Source organism: Prorops nasuta, unplaced genomic scaffold (genome assembly GCF_024137725.1).
Source record: "Prorops nasuta isolate Cenicafe-Biocafe unplaced genomic scaffold, Cenicafe_Pnas_1.2 PNAS00015, whole genome shotgun sequence".
NCBI lineage: Eukaryota > Metazoa > Arthropoda > Insecta > Hymenoptera > Bethylidae > Prorops > Prorops nasuta.
Window position 1 is genome coordinate 5,340,678 of NW_027116812.1, and position 19,214 is coordinate 5,359,891.

At 32.9% G+C, this 19,214-nt stretch overlaps 3 protein-coding genes across 8 annotated transcripts in view; 2 read left to right on the forward strand and 1 right to left on the reverse strand.

The window, feature by feature from the left end:
* Positions 1-9,963, forward strand: part of Synd (protein kinase C and casein kinase substrate in neurons protein Synd) — a 29,739-nt gene extending 19,776 nt beyond the window's left edge. Inside the window, exons 2-10 of one of the 4 annotated variants that reach the window (XM_066736576.1) lie at positions 2,836-3,227; positions 3,621-3,809; positions 4,066-4,083; positions 5,721-5,947; positions 6,048-6,168; positions 6,613-6,723; positions 7,472-7,629; positions 7,690-7,850; positions 7,932-9,954. In XM_066736576.1, coding sequence (XP_066592673.1) covers positions 2,865-3,227; positions 3,621-3,809; positions 4,066-4,083; positions 5,721-5,947; positions 6,048-6,168; positions 6,613-6,723; positions 7,472-7,629; positions 7,690-7,850; positions 7,932-8,044 — 1,461 coding nt within the window. In that variant the 5' untranslated portion in view covers positions 2,836-2,864 and the 3' untranslated portion in view covers positions 8,045-9,954. Of the gene's footprint in view, positions 1-2,835; positions 3,228-3,620; positions 3,810-4,065; positions 4,084-4,547; positions 4,560-5,720; positions 5,948-6,047; positions 6,169-6,612; positions 6,724-7,471; positions 7,630-7,689; positions 7,851-7,931 lie in introns of all 4 variants that reach the window. The other 3 variants (XM_066736577.1, XM_066736580.1, XM_066736578.1) reach the window with 3 other exon arrangements.
* Positions 9,908-13,147, reverse strand: LOC136779163 (uncharacterized). Its single transcript, XM_066736574.1, has 4 exons — positions 12,946-13,147; positions 12,716-12,856; positions 12,586-12,651; positions 9,908-12,492 (listed from the first exon to the last, which is right to left on the reverse strand). The coding sequence occupies exons 1-4, from the start codon at positions 13,078-13,080 to the stop codon at positions 10,054-10,056; spliced, it is 2,781 nt and encodes a 926-aa protein (XP_066592671.1). The 5' UTR covers positions 13,081-13,147; the 3' UTR covers positions 9,908-10,053.
* Positions 13,148-16,405: 3,258 nt separating this feature from the next.
* Positions 16,406-18,923, forward strand: Fkbp59 (FK506-binding protein 59kD). 3 transcript variants are annotated; one of them, XM_066736581.1, is made up of 6 exons: positions 16,406-16,537; positions 16,803-17,139; positions 17,205-17,325; positions 17,605-17,852; positions 17,935-18,444; positions 18,564-18,923. In XM_066736581.1, the coding sequence occupies exons 2-6, from the start codon at positions 16,804-16,806 to the stop codon at positions 18,729-18,731; spliced, it is 1,383 nt and encodes a 460-aa protein (XP_066592678.1). In that variant the 5' UTR covers positions 16,406-16,537; position 16,803; the 3' UTR covers positions 18,732-18,923. The 3 variants fall into 3 exon arrangements, with proteins under 3 accessions (XP_066592678.1, XP_066592680.1, XP_066592679.1); XM_066736583.1 differs by having other exon boundaries at positions 18,553-18,690; XM_066736582.1 differs by having other exon boundaries at positions 18,507-18,637.
* Positions 18,924-19,214: the final 291 nt, after the last annotated feature.

The following is a 19,214-nucleotide window of genomic DNA, read 5'->3' on the forward strand; positions in this document are numbered from 1 at the left end:
TTGACGTGGTTCATCGTTTTTTTCTATTTATTCACCTGTCTAGCCATTATTTTATATATATATAGCTCGGTACTTATATTTATACATAAAATTCAATGAAAAATGTGCGTGGCGTCGTTATGATCGACGAGCAAAACGTAAACGTCGAGTTTGATCTTTTTAGTTGCTTTTGTTTATATAAATCCCTTTATCTTATCGGGCTCGGTCAAATAAATTTACGCAGGTATCAAGGGAGGGAGAAACCGATGCTGGATTGAACCACGGTATTTGAAAATTCCAATTACTATTTTAATCGATTTCGGCACAGTTGGCGATGGGCTTAACCACTGAAAAATAAATCGCGCGGAGTCGACGAATTCCTCGACGCATTTGTCAAAATAAGCAAGAAACCTTTTTAAGTTCGGAAATCAAAGTTAAAATTTTCCGGTTATAATCATTGATCAGCTGCTTCCTCAAACATTAAGAGTGCGAGGAATAAAAATAATGTAGCGAGTAAATTTGGTGAACGGCACGCGTCGATTGATTTTCGCAAAAGTTTACCAAGTAAGTGCATAGGACCATAATTACGTTATTGCTATTGAGAAGCGAGAGAGCTGTGCTATATAGCATAGGATGAATGCTGTAACGGTGAGCGCAACGACTTGTTCGATGTCTTCCGGAACATCGACGATGTTCACTCGTGTTTAAAATCGTGTCAAGTATGTATTGCATCATGCACGGGGTAACACTTGCGAGCTGCGGTCATCGGGGTCATTATAAAAAAGGCCGAAGGTGCGACTATATGCTGCGCTCGCTGATAAAACTCGTCGAGATAAGCATCGCCCGGAATAAAACTCTATGATCCGCTGAAAACTCTCACCAACGAATTCTTTTCTCACACACAATGTTTACACGAGTGATGACCCGTAGAACAGAGTGTACTTGGCACAGATAGATGAAATAGAATAAATATACGATAATTGTGACTCGAGTTCTATCAAGGAATATAATCGCGATACGCTGAATAAATCATAGGACCAGAGTGCGTAAGGAAGTTCTTTGGAAAGTGAGAAAATTTCTCAGGAATAAAACCGGGACAAAATGCACAAGTATACGGAAATTGTCGAGAGAGTGACAAAGCTGCTTTATCGTTGACGCGGCAATTCTTGCTTACCTAACGAAGCTATTATTCTTTCGTTTATGCGGCACGATTGGGATCTGTTTTTCTCTTCACAGAGATTTTAATTCAGCCAAGGAATAAGCTTGGGTGTGTGTGTGTGTTTTAATCGAGAAACGAATTGTAGAGATTCTTTGAAAAAACAGACTGAAGGGGGTGACAGGGGGGGGGGGGGGTAGTGAAAATTGAGGAAAAATGAAAGTTGGAGCAGCGGAGAAAGAAAGAATATATATATATATATATAGAGAGAGAGAGAGAGAGAGAGGAGGAGGAGGAGGAGGAGGAGGAGGTGTAAGAAGCCTTGATCCGACCTTCTTTCTTCAACTGAGCGTTGACCGCGACCGTTGGCGAACCTCATCTGGCCGGGCAACATTCCTCGGGTGGCGCGGCGCGACGCGGCACTGCGGCCCACGTTGGATCGGGAATATCGGGAGAGTCAACACACATCCCCTCTTCTCTATTTTCGTATATCTCTCTGCCTAGTTACCACTTCCGTATAACTTATTGCTTATCTTATTCCAAACTCGGACTCGTTCCACAGCTTCCCATCGCTTACCTATATAGACAGGCATCTTCGATAAGTAAACTCTCTCTCTCTCTAAACCAAACAACCTTTCACAAAATCGTAAAATAACTTTTGAATCTTTCAGCTACCGAATATTTCATCATTTATTAGCGTGGTGGTAGTGATGATCCTACACTGTGGAAAATTGATTCGATTACGTTTCAACCAACATCGTTCTGTACTTTCTAGGCAATATTTATTTCTATATACTATATAGACTATAGAACGAGGAGAAGGATTAAATTTGAAAGATATTCCACCCTACCTACGAATTTTCTATTCTCGTCAAGCATATATATACATATATATATATTATACTATACACATATGCTATACGTCGTTGGAGAATCCTATCTTTTGTTTGACGCTCCACAAGAGTAGTGTCATTAACATCCCAAACAAACGGTGGAAATAAAGATTAGCCTGTGCCGGTGAATAAGAGCGTAAAGATCCTTTCAAGCGTATAGCTTTCGAGGGGGCATTGTTGGCAAAGCACCGATATAAAGAGTGGCCCCTGTAGAGAACCATATCATTATCAAGATAAACGTCGCAATGTTTATCTTGTGATTTTTTTTCCATTTCATGCTACGACATTTTATTGGATTCGTGTAAGCAGCAGAGTGGACCATTTCCCAGTGATTCGCTCGAAAACGTATGGATTTACCTAATAGCAAATTGTCCCATAATGTACGGACCGATGAGCATCGAATCTTTGAAACTGCCAAGCTTTCTCCTCGTGCTTCGAACATATTTCAGTATCTCAGTGACTTTAATGAATTTAGCAAATTTTTCGTACTGGTAAGTTAGTAGGATGGAGTGAAGCAAAATAAAAGGTTTGATTGGTGCAGTCGAAAGGTTTCCATTGAACCAGTTTAACCATGATTGGTGACCGAAAGAGGATGTGGAACGTAACGAATCTCAACGAGCCATTACATTTAATTGTTAAGCTAATCGAATGACTATGCACGCGTAACAGTGTATATTTTTATCAATCTTACCTTATTTTTCCGCACGCTATTTCTCGTGTGTATATATTATTATTACATATGCGCTATATATTAGCAGACAGACGATTTGTTCGAAATATACTAATTTTTGTTCTCTTTTGTTACAGGTGAACAGGATTATTTTACGTAGGCTAGGATGTCACATCACAGCGACGATAATATGCTGATAGCAACCTCGGATTCCTTTTGGGAACCGGGTAACTACAAAAGGACCACAAAGAGAATCGAGGATGGTCACAAATTATGCGATAGTCTGATCGCTTTGGTTCAGGAGCGCTCGGAGATAGAGAAGAATTATGCGAAGGCATTGAAGAATTGGTCGAAAAATTGGAATGACAAGATCGAGAAGGGTCCGGAGTATGGAACGACCGAGGCTGCGTGGAAAAGTGTACTCGTCGAGTCTGACAGACTCTGCGATCTTCACCTCAGGGTCAAAGAGAATCTCTGCAATGAGATAATTCTCCAAGTTAAAAATTGGCAGAAGGATACCTTCCACAAGGTAATTTTACAAACACTATTGGAATCTCATCGGGTACGGAGAGGGGGGGGGGGAAGAGTCAAAGTAACTGATAATATTCAAGGACATTAGTTGACGTAGTTGTTTTTCCTAAAATTAATGCTCGAACAACAATTTCCAGCGTTATGAAATATGCCGGTGAAAAGTTGTCTGCCGAGCGAAAATATTTTTGAATATACACTGTATTTGGCAAATGTTTTTGTTTATTACACTGTATATAATAATTCATATTAATCTCCGAATTACATCGGGCATTTTGGTCTCCCTTTACTCTCCAATGTCAGATCATAAATATTATTGACGCCTATACTACTGTCCTCCCGACTGAAAACTAAGGTTTCGAACGAAATATGAAGTAAATCAATCGTTTTGCAGTCAATGATGACGCTGAAGGAACGCAAAGAGATGGAGGATGCTTTCAAGAAAGCGCAGAAACCATGGGCGAAACTGCTTCAGAAGGTGGAAAAAGCCAAACAGGAATACCACAATAGCTGCAAAACTGAAAGAACCGCGGCAAATATGGAGAGGAATGCATGTGCCGATAGTTCTCTGTCACCGGATCAGGTATTTTTGCAAATATTTCTTCAATCTTCAAAAAAGACTTCGTGTTCAACTCACGTGTTGCTAAAATCTTAGGCTAACAATTTTACGTACACTGATGTCAAATTGCCTTCTATCGTGTATACTACCCGCTTCTCAAATTCTTTGGGTAATTGTGAGCACACAAAATTAAATCATCACACTTTGTCAGCAATATTATTTGAATACGAACCATTTCGATACGTATACAATTCTTCTGTAAAGAAAATACTTTTTACAGATGGTCCGAGCCGATAGCGTATGTTATACTAACGTGTTAATATTCATACAATTGCATGCTCGTTTCGATGAATTTTATTATTGTGGCATTTCTTAGAATTATTTGCATCTTTACAAAAATTTTGGTTTCCAACTTCTCTCTCTCTCTCTCTCTCTCTCTTTCTCTCCCTTTTTCTTTCTTTGACAGACAAAAATACTAAATGTACATTGTTTTTATAATTTTTCACGTCTCAAGTGTGTGAGCATTAATTGGTTAAAAAAATGAAATGCCGAATGCTAAAGCCAGACCAGGCCTTGTCAAAAATGGGTGATGCAAATTTTTAGATGACAAATGTTGGATGTGGTGCATGGGTCCTCAGACTTCAAAAATATCTTCGAAATTCCTTTAGGAAAACTAAAATAGGCGACGTTGAGCTTGTATGTATAGTAAGTTGCATGTAGCATGTTTATTAACGTTCGTCTTTTTCTTTTTGTATGTTACAGAAAGCTGCGTTGGTAAGCGATGTCGTTTTTCGTAAATTTGCATCCAATAATTTCCTTAATTTCAGAGATTTGCACTTTAACGCTTGTGTTTTTACTATAACGATCCTTATTATTTTCTTAAGTTTGCTATTATGAATTTAAATCGAAAAACTAATGTTATCCCTTTTTCACTTTCATTTTTTATTCAGTTTAATTGTAAACTTCGTGGTTCACTTTTTAGATCTACATGTATTGCTATATACTTAGTTTGTTACAGCACTTTGTATTCTCTCTAGAGTTATGTAAATTAATATTTGTTTAGCACTCGTTTTTACTTAAAGTGGTCGTTTCCCTTCAATACTGTAGTTTTTGACGTTTTTGGGAAATGTTACAAAGATGCTATGAAGATGAATTCCATTAGAACTTTTATATTATATTTATCAATATCTAAAGAATGTTTAGGATTTTTGTTAAGGTAAAATAAGGGAAAGAATCTACTGCAGAATGTTTCGATATAATATCCATGTGAAAAAGGACGGTACATGAGATCTCAAAAAATTTGCCACCGTGTGACATCGCTGTTACTTCACACACATATCTTTTGTAATAGTCCAGTTTTTGCCCGAGCTGGAATAATTAAGATATACTATATAACATTGTTATATCTCTTTAACTTTTTAATATCGAACAAATTGGAAACATTTTTTATCAACGTTTTAATTTAAAAACAAAAAGTTGATATGATATATGTTAATTATCCGAGCTCAGGTGAAAATTGGACTCGTGCAGAAAATTTGTGTGATGTAACAGTAAAATCGGCTACAAACTTTTTGAGACATCGTGGGTACCGTCCTTATTTATATGAATGTTATCAGAGCGTCCCGCAGTGGATTTTTCCCTTATTTTATCTTAAAAAAATTCCTGCACATCCCTTAAAATTTAATAATTATAATATAAAAATTCCTGTAGAGTGTTTTTTCATGGTTCCTTACAAAAAAGATCGCAAAGAAACATCTATGAAACAGCATTGAAAGGAGACAACCTCCTTAAATCATTTAGCTTATTAGTTGAGAATTTTTGAAAGATTTAGCAAGTTTTTGTCTATATTTGAGCATTATTATTATCTAAAACTAAATCAAAAGTATTGATAAAGCTAACAATACCTAAAAAGAAATTTGTTACGAATCTCTGCAGGTAAAAAAGATGCAGGATAGGGTGCAAAAGACAAAAGAAGAAGTTCAAAAGGCAAAAGAAAAATATGAAGCAGCACTGCAGGAAATTAATCAGTACAATCCGAAGTATATGGAAGACATGACGCAAGTTTTTGAGAAATGCCAAGAAATGGAGGCGCAGCGGTTGCAATTTTTCAAAGAGGTTTTATTCGGTATTCACAAATGTCTAAATATATCGCAAGATCCAGTGTAAGTTTATCAGCTTATCGTTTCTTTGCATAAAAAGACGAATGAGATGAGAAACATTTTTACAACCTTTTAATCGAAAAAAAAAATTATATAATTTCAGTCTTCCACAAATTTATGAAGAATTCTATCACACGATTAATAATGCGGACCATGAAAAAGATCTGAAATGGTGGTCTAACAACCATGGAGTGAACATGGCTATGAATTGGCCACAGTTCGAGGTAAGTAACACAAGCTCTCTAATGATCAATTAACTTTGTGGCATGTCACTCCCTGCTCATGGTTGGAGTTTTATTGTTAGCTTATACATTAGCAGTAGACTGGTCTGAATATGAATCCTTGATCTTATTTTTTTCAAATATTTAATTAATTTCTATCTCCGTAGCAATCTCTATGCAAGCCCTTGAAGCCTTAATACTTTAATTATTAATAAATATATATATACTTACATAAATCGTTAATTTTGAGAAAACAGCAAAAAGTTATTAGTCTCATACATTGGTAGGGATAAGCGGTACAGTTTACCATAAATTATTATATACGATAAATTGCATTATTAAATTATGATAAGCTGACCTGATGTACTTAGAAATAAAAGAAAAGAGAAACGATGCTGATTATTTTGGAATGCGTGCATGTGATTGTTGGGTGTTGCTATTATGCAGGATTACACAGAGGAGTTCCGTGACATCACCAAAGGTACCAAGTCGAAGGAGGCGCTGCCCGCAGGGCCCATAACTCTCATCAATCAGCGGCCAGTCGGCGAGGATCTGCATGTAAAGTTTTGTTACTTTATACAGCCACTATTAGTTAATTTAACCATTCAGGATATGCTCTGATCACACTTCACTCTCGTCACAAATGGACCACGTAGATAGTAATAGAAAATCAAAACACCTACTATCCTTCTAATTAATTCATCATAATTAGCCATTAACTGTTTTCGGTCAATTGTGATTCAAAGACGTGAAGTGTACAATTCCAACTAACCATATTCGATCAATCAAGCGACACTGACGATTCGGAGCTTTCGCTTGGGGGTGCTCATATACGCGATTCTTATCACTACGCATGGTTTCATTAAGATTGGATTCATTCCCATGCTTCATTACTCCCGCTTAGTTCAATTAACCGGACGAAACAATATTAACGCATTGATATTTTTAATAAACGAAAAAACTACTTAGGCAATACAACATTCCTACATGTCAGGTAATAATTCAGACTTAATAATAATTTACTTTTCCTTTCTCTTCTTTTATCAATCAAATCATGACACTCATAAAATACATAAGAACATTCGCACATCATACTTCAATATAATTGTATTTATTTAACAATGTTTAATAGAAGCATCAAATAATTTGCATGTATTCAGATACATAAAACATGTATAAACACAAATATTTATCTGTTGTATTCAATACTTGCCAAAATAAGAAAACGTGATCCTATTAAAATGAATAAAATATGAATTCATAAAATTCTTATTGAAATTGACAGATTTTAATTTTCATTTAACAGGAGTTCCCGCCTGTTAACAACAAGTCGAAATCGAAACCAGCTTCGCGAGTCATATCTGCCGACGGTGGAGACAAGGCTGACTCAATTAGTTCAGGCAAGCAGTCTTCAGAAAAGAATAATCACGAAAGTAACAGTGTTAATAGGGGCTCTACCATAACGTAAGTTCATTTGCCGTTCTCGCGATAAGAATAGAGTTTTTAATTTGCTCGACGTTGCAGAAATGGAACTAGTGCAAAACAAGAATCGAATCCATTTGAGGAAGAAGAGTGGGACGAAGATGGTGGTGAACCTTTAGTAGATAATGGTGAGCCTGGTGTTCCTGTTCGAGCATTGTACGACTATGAAGGAGCCGAGGCAGACGAACTTAGCTTTAAACAAGGTAAATTTATATCAGACTCCATTAAATCATTACGTCTTGTTATATGACAATTTTAAATCCTTCTTAATCGAATAATTATAGGAGACATCTTCGATAAATTAGAAGATGAGGATGAACAGGGTTGGTGTAAAGGAAGAAAGGATGGTAGAGTAGGACTCTATCCTGCAAATTATGTAGACCTGGTGTCTCAGTAGACCACATAGACAAAGCCAAATCTGCAGATGTCTTTGATCACAGCACAAAGCGTGCAAATAATGGAAATACCTACACTGTGTAATCTTTATGAAAAAGAAAAAAAAGAACAAAATCAATATTTTGTTTTGTAGGATTTTTGTTACCGTAGTTTATGTATTAGAACTCATAAACAATTTGATTAAGGCATTTATCGCTATGCGAGGGAGAATTATAGTGTTGATGTGAAATAAAAGGCAGGTTCGTTTATAGACTTTGTATAATATTTGATTCGATGGTTCGAGTTGAATGCAAGAAGATGCATTTTCGATAAAATGATAATCATTTTTGGAAGACGAGGTGTTAGAGCTCCGCTTGGTCGGTAGGGGTGGCTCAAGACAAAGACTTTTAAAGCAGCCTCTCCAAATGATGTTAAGGAACTATAGATAGCTAGGTTAGTACGAATTTATCCGTAGCATTAGAATGTAAGGTGGATAATACTTATGCCAAGTCTAGATTTTTGAATAATGTACAGTCATATATCCTGTGACTAATGACTATTATCGTTAGATTCGTTTTGGCAATTAGAGAAAAAAATGTATTTAATTTATTGTTATGAAAAGATACTGTTGAAATCTGCTGTCTACCTATGGTGTCATTGTACATAATAGTATTAAGAATATAGAAATATATTATCATTGTCATCTATCGAGGTTAAAATGTTAATATTGAAAAAAACGTTAGCAACAGGGAATGATACTTTCAATACACAGAGAATACAAACAAATTTGGGACCCGAGGATAAATAAGTCAATTTTAGTTTATTGAACTATTTTACTTCATATTAGAATATCTTCTTAAATTTCTTATTGCTTAAAAAGCTATCTTGAAATTTCAAATATTTAGATAATTTTCTACTTATAGAATGAGCAATCCATCATATTTATAATTTTGCTTTACAGAGTAATGCAATATTAATTTATTTTATTTACAATGTCAAATTTGGCCTATTCATTGTGGTAGAATTGACAATTGCTCACATGCTAAATTTCAACTATTCTACGGCATATAAAATATAATAGTATATTCCTATATGCAAAAAGCATCTGATAAATTAATATAGAAGTACAAGGTATGTATCATTTTATTTTCGAAATAAAAATTTTAGTTGTGTAAGCTTAATGTTCAACCAAATGTTAACGAAGGACTAGTATGTATTCTTTTTTCTCAATGTTAATATATACTTTTCACATTTACCACAGCATATTAATTCCTTCAATTTTATTTAATGATGTAAAATTACACTAAATTATTTTGATAATTTAGCATAATACATCGAAACCTAAATCTATGTTTTGGATGTTTTAGCTTCATTATTAAAAAAAAAGTTAGATTGATGCTGAAACTTAAAAACTACAAATTATAAGCATTATAATGATCATGAAATAAAAATAATTATTATGTGATTCTGCACATTAATATGTACATAAGAACTATAGTAAGGATTTTAATTCAAGTTGCGACTGATTTTTCTAATAACTCGTTCTGTTCCAAATTATTTTCTGTGAAATTTTTTCACAATTCCATGAAATTGTTACATACATTCTAGTTTTGTGTATAGAGTTTATTATGTATATCTAATAAATGAACTATGTGACAAAAATTTTGGCTGTATCCTTTCTTCAAACTATTAATATATGTAAATACCAAATATAAGAATAGAATTTTATGAGGTAAATTCGGCCTTTCATTTATTCTAATAATTTTTCCCACATATATTTTCCAATAGCACGGTATCAACTACAGCAATTTAATATTTATTTTTTCTCACAGTCGCCAATATTTAGCTCCCAAAAAAAAAATGAAAAGTAATCTTACATTATTAATATTTTAAACAATAAGTATTTAATATAATTACTCGCCTTATTGAACATACTTTTTACAAATATTTAGAAAATAATTACTTATTGATCGCTGATAATTTGTTATTAAACCTATGTGTGATAGCGTAAAAGTAGCCCCAATAGAAGAATTACAAATGACTGGCTACATGATTCTGCAAATCTGTAAGCGTAGAAAAGGGCTTCTCGCACAGTTGACAAACATGTCCATTGCCATTATGAGTATCAGCGTGTTCATACAACTCTTCTTCAGTTTCAAAATATTCTTCGCACTTTTTACACCGAAATGAATAAACTTTCAGGCCTTTTTTTTCCCATTCCGCGATAGCTGCCTCCTCTTCGTGCTCTTGCACATGCATTTCCAATAACATTTCCGATTTAAAGCTTAAGGGACATTGTAAACATTTAAAAGATTGCGCAATTTCTTTTTCCTTTTCTTGATTTATACTTATCAGATTAGGATTATCGTCGTCATCATCAAACAAGTGTTTCTCTACGTGAGCCTCTAATAACGCCTCCGATATTAAAGAATCCCCACAAATTGCGCACTGATACTGATCTTTATTCGTACTTTGTTCATCCTCGCTAATTTCATCACAATGCTTCTGCAAATGATCCTTTAGAATCTCCTCATCTGTAAATATCTTATCACATACGAAGCAAGTATATGTTTGTTTCAATTTCATTGGTTCATTATCCAATTTATCTTCAGATAATCCTCTCTTCTTTGCAGTGTCATCAACACTGCTAGCGGGTTTTGAGACATTTTCTATTTTCTTCAAGTTCGTTATTTTTTCTAATGAAAACTCAGATTGATCATGAGTAGTCAAGTGTCGAGCTAGAAGTTTTTCTGTTCGGAAAACAGAATTACAAGCAAAACATTTATTTATGTGTCTATTAGCTTTACACATATGAACTTTTACAAATCGTGCCTCGACCACCTCGTGGCATCTTCTGCAACGCATCATTTTATTCTTATTCAATCGTGAAACTGATCTGTTAGTTTTGTGAAGCTGTAAATGAGCTTCCCCTTCGCTACGACTAGCAAAATTTATATTACAGCTTCTGCAGTTGTATTTTTCAGAATTAGTCTTACTACATGACTTATTGTCTTCACTGATATTACTTTCTTTGAGAATTGAATGAACAGATTCTTGTTTTTTGGATTGAGTTTTTAAATTTACCGTACTTAAATCGTCAGTTTGACCGACTAATTTTTGTTTTTGAGTTTTTCTTATTTTAAAGGGATGTTCCGTAACTTTTTCACGTTGCACGTTTCCTTGCTGTTCTAGCGAATTGAATTGCAGCGTCGGAGTAGTGTAATCACTGTATTTTAACGGAGGATGTATTTTACGTTTGCGAACGAAAGTAGAAGGAGCTCTTTCATCATTGTTCTTTGATGTATCGAAGCGATCCAACAAAACTTTCGGCTGAAACTTTGCTGATTTCAAGGCCGTTTTTACAAACGCGGGGGAGACAGGTTTCGAGAACTCGCGTAAATCAGAGGCAACATTTTTGGCCATTGATTGTTCTAAATTTTTCTTAATTGTTCTTTCTACTATATTTTTTAATTGTGCATCTATTGGTTGCTTTCTTCTACTTCTTTTAGAATCTGGTGACCTTTGGCTGGAAAGTATTCTTTGTTTCACCTCTTTCTCAACGAAATTAGCTAATCTTGTTTGAATGATTCTTAATGGCTCCAATTCAGATCCTTCTACTTCAATATTTAAGCATCTTTCAATAAAATTTTTATCTTTCGACGTTTTTGGATGAACCCTTCTTAATTGGACAGCGTCTATAATATCTGTATTCTTGTCCTGACTGTTTTCATCATTACTTATTGCAGTTGTATCATTTTCTAATGGTTTACTGCAAGGAAAGATTGAAGCTTCTGTACTCCCTTGAATTATTTTAGACGTTACAATATAAGTAGCATCCCCTACTTCTATTTGAGAATTTATCAACAATGGCATTATCTGATCACTGCTAGTAATCTCATTAATGCTCTTTCTAAATGTTAAAGGTTTAGTATTTTCTTTCTCAACAAAAGCACCACCATTGTGCTTATTTTTTACAATATCTATAGACAAGGTTTTTCGAGATCTTGTTACTCTACCATCAGAATCAGTATCTGCTATTATAACATTATCATTGTCATGTCTAATTGCATATTTACCCGACATATCAGCTTCCAAATTTTTCAAAGTTCTAGTCAACTTCCTTTGCCTTTCAGCTTCTTTCTCTGCATTAGTTTTAGCTCGTGCTTTCTGCACAGGAGATAATTGAGCCTCGTCAGATTCAGTGTCCGAAACGTTTTCACCTGTTGCAGCTAAAAGTGCCTTTTTACGCTCTACCCAACGCTTAGTTGAAGCAATTCTTTTCTCAGTATTTTTGGTACGTTTTGCACTCAAAGGTTTAGTTTTCGTAGACACATTAATTTCACTATTATCAACATTGTCATACTCTTTAGATTCTAGCGCAGTAACATTATTGACTGTAAATTCTTTATCTTGTTCATTGTTTGACAATTTTAAAGGTATTAATGCCGGTATATCTGTTTTGGCTTTTTTCTAAAAGAAACAGGAAATTAATTACAATAAAAATTTTTAAAGAACACATACACACAGTTGATCTCAAATATAAAAAAAAATCAAATTTAATACCATTTCCTCATTATCCTCAAATTCTTTTTCCACTTGCTCTTGTTTTGAAAATTTTGTTCCAGGAACCTGAAAAAGACAGTTATTCTTGGCTAATTTATTTTATATTATTTAATTATTGTTAAATACACACTGTATCAGCATCTTGAATATTAAGGTGTTTTAAAAGAATTGTATTGGTTTTGATAAACTGCTCCTTAAATGTTTTCCACAGATCCAATTTAAATAAACATATGTGACATATCAGCTTGGGTAACCCTTCCTCGTCTTTTATCTAAAGAGAATCCATAAGGATTAGTAATTACAGAATTTATTAAGAAAGAAAACTAAACAGGCCAAAAAGCTTGGTTAGTATAAACATACACTTATTCCTGAGCACTTGCTGAGATCATTCACTTTTGTTTCTAATAATGCATCAAACAAATTAATCATACAATCGCTTTCCGCAAGACAAATTCTGCATTTCTCGTTAATATTTAATAATTGAAGTTTTAACATTTTCTTAGTTTTTACTAATAAAAATATTAGAGAAACAGGCGCACTTTATCCAAATGGTGGCCGTGTCGGTAGCAATTGATTTGAAGTTTTCTTCGGATCAAAATCAGAGTTGCTACTGTTGCCAACCTACACTATTGCTCAATAATCTTGCGTCAGGCGAGGGGCAGTGGGGATAAGAGAGGCAAGGGGTTATCTAGGGAATTCTAGTGGACACCGTCAAATTTTTGATCGGCTATCCCTTTGACGTCAAAAGAGCTGTCAAAAGCTAAATTAATCTGTATTTTGAAGAAATACAGAAACATAAATATTTTTAAAAAACAAATAAGAAGAAAGAAAGAAAGGATTTTAATAAATATATAAAGAAAAAATATCAGATGAGTATTAGTTAATAGGAAATGTTAAAGTAATTGTTAATTATTAAGAAAATATACTTTGTGGTTTTTTTATTTCTGTTACAGGTTAAATGCGTTTTCTGATGAGCTTAAATTACAGAAAAGAAATATATATAGACCAATAAATAAAAAAGGACTAATTTATGAAGCATTTCTGTGTGGACCAGTCATTTCAATAATTATGATGTAATGTTCTAATAGTGAATGTGTAAGCGTTTGGTGTATATACACAAAGAAATTTTATTATAAATTAATAATTATATATAATAATGTGTTGATTCTTATTACTATAAATTAAAGCTAGTTCAATTAAAATATTCTTTTTCTTTCCTCCTTATCTGAATTCTATACATACATAGTAATTACATATTCTCGTAGAATCTATTCTTTAAACTAATTAAATTGTAACTATTTGGAATGTGCAAGTCATAACTATTTGCTTCAATGATATTTATTATTCATTGTAAGAGAAATTGCATAGAGCCTCTGCAAATTTCTTATTAATATGTCACATCCTTCTACATATTATCTTTTATGACATTTATATGCCTCCTTTGCACTATTTTCTTCTAGTCTATAACATATAAAAATAATTTTACAATCATTAATTATTACACGCAGATCTGATGATTCTGCTGATCTCTAATTAATTTTATAAATATTGAAATCATTGATAAACCATTGTCTAGTTAAATTTGAAAAATAGGCATTTGAATGATGTTATTTAAATTTGGTATCTCTTTTGTGAGATATGTTCTCATAGTACTTGGGAAGATAAAGTTCTTTAGAAGGTATGTGTATACTAATGAGTTCATTTTGCTTTCAGCTTCGAATAGTTTTTCAACTACGTGTTTGGATATACATTTTGAATATAGAATATATTTATTTTGTTACTCCTATTATAATGTTGACAGAATTGGTAGTAAGATATATCAATCATCTGAAAATAATAGAATATATATATGGCGACTAGATAAATTAAGGATTTAAGACAGATAATTCTCAACAACAAATAGGAGTAACAAAATAAGTATTGTATATTAGGAATGGATATCCAAATATGTAGTTGGAAAATTATTTGAAGCTGAAAACAAGATTAACTCAGCAGTATACATGAATGTATTGGAGGACAATATCCTGTCAAATGTAAAGAAAAGATATCATGTAGATGAAGTACCAAACATTACATTTAAGTACAATAAATTAAGTGAAGTGTCTAGATTCTTCAAATTTAATAGAGCAATAGCTTACCTATCATCCTCACATTGATAGAATCAATTAGACAGCAGAATAAGCATACTTCAGCGTATTTGAAAATATCTAGAGAAATATTGGTATATGTTGAAAACTAAAAGAAGAAGGAACAAACAAGGCAAATAAATGTCACACAAGATGTGAAAGAATGTGACAGATCAATAAGAAATTTGAAGAGTCTTTATGCAATTTGTCTCGCATTGAATAATACAAATAATTGAAGCAAATAGTTATGACTTGCACATTTCAAATAGTTGCAATTTAATTAGTTTAAAGGATAGATTCTATGAGAATATCTAATTACTATGTATGTATAGAATTTGGATAAGGAAGAAAGAGAACGAGTATTTTAATTGAACTAGCTTTAATTTATAGTAATAGGAATCAACACATTATTATATATAATTATTAATTTATAATAGAATTTCTTTGTGTATATACACCAAACGCTTTCACAATCACTATTATAACATAATTAAACCATAATTATTGAAATAACTGGTCCACACAGAAATGCTTCATAAATTAGTCCTTTTTTATTCATTGGTCTATATATATTTCTTTGCTGTAATTTAAACTCATCAGAAACAGCATTTAACCTGTAACATATATAAAAAAACCACAAAGTATATTTTCTTAATAATTTATAATTACTTTAACATTTCCTATTAACTAATACTCATCTGATATTTTTTCTTTATATATTTATTAAAATCCTTTCTTTCTTTCCTTTTATTCGTTTTTTAAAAATATTTATCTTTCTGTATTTCTTCAAAATACAGGTTAATTTAGGTTTTGACAGCTCTTTTGACGTCAAAGGGATAGCCGATCTAAAATTTGACGGTGTCCACTAGAATTCCCTAGATAACCCCTTGACCCTCTTATCCCCACTGCCCCTCGCCTGACGCAAGATTATTGAGCAATAGTGTACTACCTTAAGATAGCTAGGGGTAATAGGGATTAGAGGGGGGGGGGTAATAGTGATCGGCAGGTATTTTTCAATGCTTTTAGGAACCGCTTTGAAAAGACACCAGCACTCTTCTTCGCGCGCCTATGTAACTAATTATCCTTGCTTGCTTCCGTATGGACATACACAACAGTATACACATTTATCGTTGTATTTTGTACAGAGTGCCTATTCGGGTTACAGCCGGTTACAGGCATCAAATTTAAACACACACAGTAAAAAAGTAATTAGAAAACAGGGGAGAAGAAAGAGCAAGCAATGCTATCAATTCCGGCACACGATGCTGGAGTCTGTATTGGATTGCTGACTGGATTTCGAATGCTCACTGCTGATTGGCTATAACAATGTAGATAGCCAATCAACCTCATTCCAAATTCAACAATTGACCAGCACAGATTGGTTGCGTTTCAAATTTTAAGCGCTAAGGTAGCGCTATATCATGATTGGTCAGTTGAATCAATGGTAGCATTGAGCAGAGACAAATGTTGAGGGAGCGGTGTATGTTATTGGCTATTACTCTTAGATCCTATAATTTTATCCAATAGAAGTAGAAGTTTAAAAAGAAATCTGGTAACGTTACTATGCTGCTACCTCTGCTGAATGCTACCAATTTGACCAATCATGACACATATCTTACCTAGCGCTACCGTAGCGCTAAAGTTTTGAAACGCAGCCATTCTGCAATATTCTGCATCGTGTGATCGTGTGCTACTGGCTTAAGTTCATATCACAACGTTCATTCCAGGTTCATTCCGTTCATTTCTCGAAACCTCGATGGTTATCTGGATTTGCCGGCGAATGCGATTTTTGTTTCATACAATTTTGTCATTGGATCACTTGTGAGGTAACAGAATTAACGTTTTAGTCATTTTTTATCAAAGTAGCTATTTAGCATAAAAGCTTTTTAAAATTTTCATTCAATTTGTTTCATGTACAGAAACTTAAAATTATTTTTTAATTTCGTTACATGTTTCACTAAATGTCTTGATTAATTGAAATATTTTTTATATTATAAATAGTCTATACTTCTACTTGATTTAAGTTTTTTAATACTTTTGTCTTTACTCCAAGATTGTGAATGATTCATTAAAGAAAAAATGTTTTTATAGAATGTCCACATTTGATATCTCTCGTGCAAAGGATAATGGTGTTCTGAAGGAAATTATTAAGGAAGGACAGGGGGAGGAGCTCCCAAGTCCATCATGCAAAGTAACTGTTCATTATACAGGAACTTTATTGGATGGAACAAAGTTTGATTCTAGCAGAGATCGCAATGAGCCATTTTCATTTACTTTGGGAGTATCTGAAGTCATAAAAGGATGGGATATTGGAGTTGCTACTATGAAAAAAGGGGAAATTGCTATATTAACTTGTAAGTCAAAGTATGCATATGGCAAAAATGGTAGTCCTCCAAAAATTCCACCAGATGCAACTTTAAAATTTGAGGTAATTTGTAATTGCAATTTAATCCAACAATTAAAATAAAAAGTTACATGGAATTTTTACCCAAGGTTGAATTGATTGATTGGGAGAGTGAAGACATTAGTCCAAATTCTGATAAAAGTATTCTAAGAAACCATATAGTTGCTGGAACTGGCTACAGTAGTCCAGAAATTGGAAGCTTGGTAAATGGTAAATAAGCAGTCATCAGAGTAAAATAAATTTCATACATATGTATATGGAAATTCATGTATTTTGTTCATACTGACTAATATTTAACATATAGATTGTACAAACTATTGAAATTTGAATATATGAAGTATTTCCATGTATAAAAATTATAAGTTAGTTGCATAGCATGACTATATAAATTGGTTATGGTAAAATATTTGTACAATCCATAAGTTATTGAGAGTAAACATTACATGGATCATATTATACATTGTTTATTTATATCTTTATTGTTTTTAGTTCACTTGATTGGTGAATATGATGGTAAGATATTTGAGGACAGAGAGGTTCAATTTTCATTAGGAGAAGGTGAAAATGTTGGTATTATTGAAGGTGTAGAGAAAGCATTAGAACGTTTTAAAACTGGAGAAAAATCAAAACTTTATATTCATAGCAAATTTGCATTTCAAAAACATGGCAAACCTGAATTCAATATTCCTCCAAATGCCAATGTAATATATATTGTTGAATTGAAAAGTTTTGAAAAAGTAATTATTCCATCTTTCATTTTAACAGCCTAATTTGTATTGCTAGTTGTATAAATTGAATATTAAATGATTTCAATTTTAGGCTTTGACAGCATGGAGTTTAAAACCAGAAGAGAAAATAGAACAGGCAAAACTCTTGAAAGAAAAAGGTGGAAACTATTTTAAAGAGAAAAAGTATAATTTAGCCATTAAGATGTATGATAGGGTCCTTTCCTTCTTAAAAATTGAAGAAAATGTTTCAAACGAGATTAAAAATGAAGAAAATAACTTAAGATTATTAACAAACTTGAACCTTGCTTTATGTTATTTGAAAACAAATCAAAATAACGAAGCAAAAGATACTTGTAATAAAGTTTTGGAAGTAAACGATAAGAATGAAAAAGCTTTATTTAGACGAGGTCAAGCATACTTGAATCTTGCTGCACCTGAAATCGCAATTAAAGACTTTGAAGAGGTGATAAAGATAGAACCAAAAAATACAGCTGCAGCTAAACAAATTATAGTTTGCAAAGCTCAAATTAAAAAGCATTTGGAAAAGGAAAAGAAACTCTTTGCTAATATGTTCGAAAAATTTGCCCAAGAAGATAAACAGGTCTGTTTACAATATATTTCAAATATTTTCAGTCTTTCATATGGTCTATTATTATATTATAGGAAATTATTTGAGAGCGTTCTCTTATGTGTGACCATGAACTGTTAGTAATGTTACAGAAAGAAGAAGAAATCTTACGACAACAACCAGATGTAATGCGAGGGACCCTTGGCGAATGGGGGCAGGAAGAAAGACCAGGAGGTAGAGATGCAACTGCATTTGAAAAAGAAAATCCTAACATTCTCATGCTTAATGCTAATGGTACTGGTGAATTTAAGAATATGTGAGCTTAGCTGATATTTCTTGTACATTTGATAAACTAATGAATTTAATTATATAAATATCACATTTTCACCAAAGCGGATTAAATCCGTTTGAACAAAACTAGGTTAAACTTTCGAACTCATACAAATGTGGCAGTGTGATTTTAAAATACTTATAATGTAATTCAAAATAAATTGATAAATAGTACAAATTTTTTTAAATGTGTAAAATGATATTACATTTTTAAGCAAATGTAGAATTTAATTAAATGGTGAAACTTGAGATTTTAATTGGAGCCTTCGAGCATCTTTTAGATCGAAAATTTCAAATAGGATTAGGGCGTTATTTGAATTGAAGTTTTATTTTCAATCGTCACGTTTTTTGAAAACAAAAAGAACTCTAAATGCATCTACTATGTATTACAGATCGATGTTTTATAGCTAAATAAATAAATATTAATAATAATAAAACTCGTTTGTATATTGAAGAGTGCTATTATAGATTTT